A 6,982-nucleotide genomic window follows, 5' to 3' on the forward strand; every position below is an offset into this window, starting at 1 on the left:
CCCCTTCTGTACATTCGTGGGCTTCTCTCTTTGTAGAATGGCTCATTGAGCCTTTGAACGTCCTAACTTAAGACATTTCTATGGGTTTTTCATATTCTGGAAGGTCAGCGAAGTCTTTTCTGTGGTCATGCCTGTCTTAGACTTGCGATTTTTTTTTTTTTTTATTTTTTCAATGTGTTTTCTCCTCTATGAAGATGATTCCTGGGAATATCTGCTTGGCCTTCCCTCCATTTAAATCAACCCAGTGTCCTGCCATTCTCCACGTTTTTAAGTAAATTTAGTACCATCGTAATTGTTGGCACTTTTAAACTTTCATTATGCACACCCATTACATTATTTGAACGAGTGATACACTGCAACTGTGCTTTCCATGAACCCAGGATGGAGGTCAGCTGCCGGGTTTGAGCAGATTCCCAGCACTTGTATTGACTGCGTGAAAGCCATTTGCTGTCGGAAGCTAGTTCTGAGTGGGGTGCAGATCTCTGAGGGGATTATTTTGTATGAGTTTCCCAGGGCTGTCCTAAGCCATGACCACAAACCGAATGGCCGAAAACAACAGAAATTTATTCTCGCACAGTGTTGGACACGGGGAGTATGAAGTCAAGGTGTCGGCAGGGCCGGCTCCTTCTGGAGGTTCCGAGGGGGCGGATCTCTTCCACGCCTGCTCCCTACCTTCTGTCGGTTCCTACCTTCCTCCCCTCTGAGCCACAGTCCTTGGTTTATAACCACGGCAACCCCTTCTCAGGGCCTTATTCTGTGTCTCAGATCTCCCCTTCCCTTACGGACACTGGGCATTGGGTTTGGGACCCACTAGAGCCACATGTGCAAGGGTCCTGATCCATGGGCGCATGGGCGCTGCAGTTAGTACTCAGACCTATTTTGGGAGGATGTTAGCTGACTCAACTGCACACGTGGTTGGTTCATTCAGACTCTGGAGGCCTCGTTCCCTTACACGGTTTCTGCCTGTTGGGCACGGATCGTGAAGACTTGCTCCGTTGTGGTTGTGGTTGGTTCTTCCCGAGAAATGGCCCCTCGTCCTTCCTGGGGCAGAGTCATGAGCTTTTCCTTTCTGGTTTGCAGGTGCTCCAGTGAACCACCTGGGGACGGCGGATGACATGAGCGGGGACCGAGCGACGGTCAAGAGGCCTCGTCGGGAGGAGACTCACATCTGCGAGAAATGCTGTGCAGAGTGCTTCAGCTTCTCCGAGTTCTTAGAACATAAGAAAAATTGCACTAAGATCCCACCCGTCCTCATCATGAACGACAGTGAGGGGCCGGTGCCTCCCACAGACTTCTCCGGGGCTGTGCTGAGCCACCAGCCACACAGTCCAAGCAGTAAGGACGGTCACAGAGTGGACGGCTGCAGCTCGGGAGACATGAAGGAGAAGTCAGGGCCGGAGTCTGTCCTGTACCTGAAGACGGAGACCGCCCTGCCACCCACACCTCAGGACTTAAGCTATCTACCCAAAGGCAAAGTGGCCAACACTAACGTCACTCTGCAAGCACTACGAGGCACCAAGGTGGCGGTGAATCAGCGGAGCGCGGACGCGCTGCCGGCCCCCTTGCCCGGGGCCAACAGCATCCCGTGGGTCCTGGAGCAGATTCTGTGTCTGCAGCAGCAGCAGCTGCAGCAGCTCCAGCTCACGGAGCAGATCCGCATCCAGGTGAACATGTGGGCCTCCCACGCCCTCCACTCGGGCATGGCGGGAGCTGACACCCTGAAGACGCTGGGCAGCCACATGTCCCAGCAAGTGTCCGCGGCCGTCGCTCTGCTCAGCCAGAAAGCGGGGAGCCAAGGTCTGTCCCTGGACGCCTTGAAACAAGCCAAGCTACCTCACGCAAGCATCCCTTCCACCACCAGCTCTGTGTCCCCGGGGCTGGTGTCCTTTGCCCTGAGGCCGGATGGGTCCAGGGTGCTCCCAAGCCGCCTCCCCGGTGCTTTGCTACCTCAGGCCCCCGGCTCTGTGCTCTTCCAGAGTCCTTTCTCCACGGTGGCGTTTGACCCGTCCAAGAAAGGGAAGGGGAAGCCCCCCAACGTCTCCCCGGTGGATGTCAAACCCAAAGACGAGGCCGCCCTCTACCGGCACAAGTGTAAGTACTGCAGCAAGGTTTTTGGGACCGATAGCTCCTTGCAGATCCACCTCCGCTCTCATACTGGAGAGAGACCCTTCGTGTGCTCTGTCTGTGGCCACCGGTTCACCACCAAGGGCAACCTCAAGGTGCACTTTCATCGACACCCCCAGGTGAAGGCAAACCCCCAGCTGTTTGCCGAGTTCCACGACAGAATGGCTGCAGGCGATGGCCTCCCCTACACCCTCTCCGTGCCTGTCCCCCTAGATGAATGCAGTCTCTCTTTAGAAAGCAAACCTGTTCTGGTAACAGGGAACCCCCGTGCAGGCCTACCTCAGAATCTCTCTTCGGGGACTAACCCCAAGGACCTCATGGGGGGCCCGCTGCCCAGCGACCTGCAGCCCGGGCCTTCTCCAGAAAGTGAGGATGGTGCTCTACTCTCTGGGGTGGGGCCAAACCATAACTCCCCAAGGGTTGGTGGCTTCCAGGGGAGAGGGACACCCGAGCCAGGGTCAGAGACCCTGAAGTTGCAGCAGCTGGTGGAGAACATTGACAAGGCCACCACCGACCCCAACGAATGTCTCATTTGCCACCGCGTCCTAAGCTGCCAAAGCTCCCTCAAAATGCATTACCGCACCCACACCGGCGAGAGACCGTTCCGCTGTAAGATCTGTGACCGAGCCTTCTCCACCAAAGGCAACCTGAAGACACATTTTGGGGTCCACCGAACCAACACGTCCATAAAGACGCAACATTCGTGCCCCATCTGCCAGAAGAAGTTTACCAACGCTGTCATGCTGCAGCAGCACATCCGGATGCACATGGGCGGTCAGATTCCTAACACACCCCTGCCGGATAATCCCTGTGACTTTGCAGGCCCCGAGCCGGTGATGGTCGGTGAGAACTGCAGCGCAGGTGCCGTCTGTCACGACGATGTCATCGAAAGCATCGACGTCGACGAAGTCGGCTCCCAGGATGCCCCTAGCAGCGCCTCGAAGGCCCCCATGCCTCTTCCCAACATCTACGCGGCGTCCCCGGCCCTGGGGTTCGCCGCGATGGCTCCCCTAGACGCCCCGGGGAAGGGGGGGCCTGCTCCTCTTGTCCTGCAGCGGCAGAGCAGCAGAGAAAACGGCTCAGTGGAGAGCGATGCCTTGACCAACGACTCGTCATCCTCAGCGATGGGGGACCAGGAGTATCAGAGCCGAAGCCCGGACGTCCTGGAGACCGCGTCCTTCCACGCAGTCTCCCCGGCCAATAGCCAAGCAGAAAGTTTCAGGTCCAAGTCTCCCGATGCTGGTGGCAGAGCAGACGGCGTGGAGATCAGCCGCACTGAGTTGGAAGGTGACGGAGCTTTGGATTTAACTTACGTCCGTTTTGGGCCCAAGGTCATCCCAAAGGAACCTGGGTTGAACTTTGCAAATGGAGAGTGTGATATACGTGAAGCAGCTTCTCTGTCTGTAGGGCAGTTAGCCTTTCTGTGCTTCTGGGTGGAGGGAGATAATAACGTTCTCTATCCTAGTGGCGACATGCTTTATTTATGACGGGCGATTCAAGTTGGTTGTGGACAGCGTAAGCGTGCTTCTTTGTTGACTTTTTATTTTTGTGTTTGAACCCTATGGGGGTATACGGGTAATTTTAAAGAACAGAGTTTTGAGAAAGTGGGCACTGGTTGGTTTTTTTTTTTTTTTTGCCATTGACATAAACCATACTTTGTTGATGCTGAGGTCCCACTCCCTAATGTAAAGTTCACAAGCGAATCACCCTCGAGGCGTGAAAAAGAATCTAACCCATTGGAAACTCACATATGAGTTGTGGGGTGCCCACTGATGCCATTAATGGTACAGTGGGGGACCAGCTGCATTGTAGCATCCGAGAAGGTTGGCGTCTGGGCATGGTTCAAAGGTCACTGTAGGAACTTGAACTTGGATGCGTGTGTTTACGGGTTGCCCATCCATTTACACCAAAGTGGTACATTCCCCTAAGTGTTCGAGTTTATTCTCTGTGCAGGTGAACAAGTCAGAGGGAAGAACCTCCAAGGTGTACGTTTCCCAAAAGCCTTTTCCAGGCTCTCAAACTGTGGGCAGTCGTTTGCAAAGCTCTTCTTTTTGGCTTGAAGAGCGAGAGAATGTGGGATGACAAAGGTTTGGGGTTTTTTTCTCTGCCTGCCAGGTCGGAGCAGTCTCCCATCAGCGTTCGTCCGAGCCCAGCCAGCCTACGTCAAAGTCGAAGTTCCCGGTGTGTTCGGACCCGCGACCATGTCGCCGGGCATGACGCCTTTGTTGGCGGCCCAGCCACGCCGACAGGCCAAGCAACACGGCTGCACGCGGTGCGGGAAGAACTTCTCGTCGGCGAGCGCCCTTCAGATTCACGAGCGGACTCACACCGGGGAGAAGCCTTTCGTGTGTAACATATGCGGGCGAGCCTTCACCACCAAAGGCAACTTGAAGGTGAGTTTCCTTAGGGTTTCGGCAGGGATGGGGCTAGGTGTCGAGCAGCAGCTCTTGAATTGGAAGGTGTTTCACATCATGCCTGGAGCGTCATGAGACAGTGATTAAGAGCAAGTCACTTCTGAGCCCGAGGAGATAGCCGTTCGCTTCGAAGACAGTCGGCGAAGAGGAAATGAGGCTGCCTGGGAAACCACGCAGTGTCTGTCACAGTCTTTGGCTTTTTTTTAAAGAAGCTGGAAGAGTCCAAAGCCAGACTGGAAAAGGGGTTGCAGAAAGGAGGCCGGGATTAAGAAGTAGTTAGGTAGGAAGACCATTTTTTTTTTTTTTTGTTATTTCTCCCAAGAGAACAGATATCTGGATTTTTTTACATAAGAAATCTAACTCGTAAATGTGAATTGTGTTAAAATACTGTTCGAGTAGCACCGACCGCATGCGCAAACTCACTGTGGCGCGCCAACGTGCGGTCACATCTGTTTGGGTGGAAATCTTTGTCCCTCTTCCCACAGGTCCACTACATGACACATGGCGCCAACAACAGCTCTGCACGCCGTGGGAGGAAGCTGGCCATCGAGAACACCATGGCCCTGTTAGGAACGGATGGAAAGAGGGTCTCCGAGATGTTTCCCAAGGAAATCATGGCCCCTTCAGTGAACGTGGACCCTGTCGTGTGGAGCCAGTACTCCACCATGCTCAACGGCGGCCTGGCCATGAAGACCAACGAGATCTCGGTGATCCAGGGCGGAGGCATTCCCACGCTCCCTGTGTCCCTGGGGGCCAGCTCCGTCGCCAGCAGCACCGTCGTCTCCAAGATGGATGGCTCCCAGTCTGCCATCAGTGCCGACGGGGAAGAGCCGGGCGCCGCCGACGGCGTCCCCAAACACCAGCTCCCTCACTTCTTGGAAGAAAACAAGATCGCGGTCAGCTAAGCCAAGAGGGAGCCCACACTGAAGGAGAAAGGCGGAGTGACCGCTCTAGAACTGGACCCTTTTCGTCGGTTTGTTTTTTAAAGAACCCATCTCCTCCTGTTCGTTTTTTGACTGATGTGCAAATGATGTTTACAGTCGTGACCACAACCTCAGGCAAGTCCTACAATCACGATGTTGCGATGCTGCTTTGCAAAAAAAAGACAAAAAAAAATTCATACAGACTAGTTTTTTTTTTTTTTTTTTTTAAATTTTGGAAAGAAGCGGGTCTTGCAAAGTAGCTTTGTTACTTGCGACAAACTATACGTAAAACCTTTGTACAAGCTAGAGCCACTGTTCCTGAAGACTGTGACCTGTTTCGTGTTGGGGCTCATCGAATCACAATGGAGAAGACAAGTGCTTGGCCTCACTGCGGGGCAAGGGGTGCTATATGCTTCTGTGGTGACCGTATGCGGGTAAATGGACAAGGTCCGTCATCTTTAGAGAGACCTGCTTTGTATGTCCCCCAACCCTGCACCCATCTTTAATTTTTCTGTTTTGAATGTACTTTTTTTTTTTTTAACTAAGGTTGCAGAATCCTAACATTTCTTCGGCCTTGGAAACTTAAGTGGGGTGCCCTCAAACGGTCAGTATAAAAGGACTGACTTTATACCTTAGGGAGTCAGCATGCGAGTTGCTGCTTATTTAAATCACAGTCCAGGCGGAGCCCTAAATTGCCAACATCCGCCCTACACTTTCCAGATGCCGCCTTCTTTCTGAACCACCAGGAGGGGGGGCACCTGAGCAGGGAACCTCAGGTGACTTAATTTAGTTCGCCAGTGCCTATTCTGTTGAAGAACTGGGCTTTGATTCTCGAAGAAGCTCGTGGAAGGGCATGCCGCTTCTCCCGGGCTCACACCCTCATTTTCACAGAACTTTCCTTGATGTGACTTAATGCCAAGTAATTAGGAAGATTCTCCCCACCCTGCCCCCCAGTATTGCATGAAGGCTACAATGTTGGAACAAGCCCAAGTACCTGGGTATGAAAGCTTTAATTTATCTACCTCATTTATTTTTTGTTTTTGTAGCCTTAGTCTCTCTTTTTCCTATTTTATGACTGCTGAAGTGTTCCCCGTCTTAAACCTGAGAGTTAATGTAACGGTGGGAGCAGCTCGATGTTCAAGATGTTTTTTTGTAACTTTTTTTTTTTTCACTTTCCTTTTCGTATATGTAATAAGCGAACGAAATGTTGCTTGAATGGTTTAATGTGGAAGGAGAAGGGAAGACCCTGATTTCTGGGTGGAAGAGTCTTTCCCCCTCGATGTGGGAATGCAGGTCACGTCTGTTACCAAAAGTTCGTCTCTGAGTTATTGCTCCTGACTTTAGGATCCAAAAAAAAATTTTTTTTTTTTTTTTTTTTGCCAAGTTGTGCCTTTCCTTCTGGAATTGTAAGTGAATACAATAATAGTACCTGTTTACACTGTGAAGTGGATATTGTTACAGAGAACACACCAGAGGCTTTCTCACTGTTAAGCCGATAATGCCTTGTGAATGTATGCGATC

General features: G+C 52.2%; 1 protein-coding gene across 5 annotated transcripts in view; it reads left to right on the forward strand.

Annotated features, from left to right (window-relative positions):
* The window catches only part of SALL4 (spalt like transcription factor 4), a 14,509-nt gene extending 8,867 nt beyond the window's left edge, over window positions 1-5,642 (forward strand). For all 5 annotated transcript variants that reach the window (XM_023534054.1, XM_023534058.1, XM_023534056.1 and 2 more), the window contains 3 exons: window positions 1,081-3,411; window positions 4,240-4,517; window positions 5,024-5,642. In XM_023534054.1, coding sequence (XP_023389822.1) covers window positions 1,081-3,411; window positions 4,240-4,517; window positions 5,024-5,443 — 3,029 coding nt within the window. In that variant the 3' untranslated portion in view covers window positions 5,444-5,642. The remainder of the gene's footprint in view (window positions 1-1,080; window positions 3,412-4,239; window positions 4,518-5,023) is intronic.
* Window positions 5,643-6,982: the final 1,340 nt, after the last annotated feature.

The sequence above is a fragment of the Pteropus vampyrus genome, unplaced genomic scaffold (assembly GCF_000151845.1).
Source record: "Pteropus vampyrus isolate Shadow unplaced genomic scaffold, Pvam_2.0 Scaffold117, whole genome shotgun sequence".
NCBI lineage: Eukaryota > Metazoa > Chordata > Mammalia > Chiroptera > Pteropodidae > Pteropus > Pteropus vampyrus.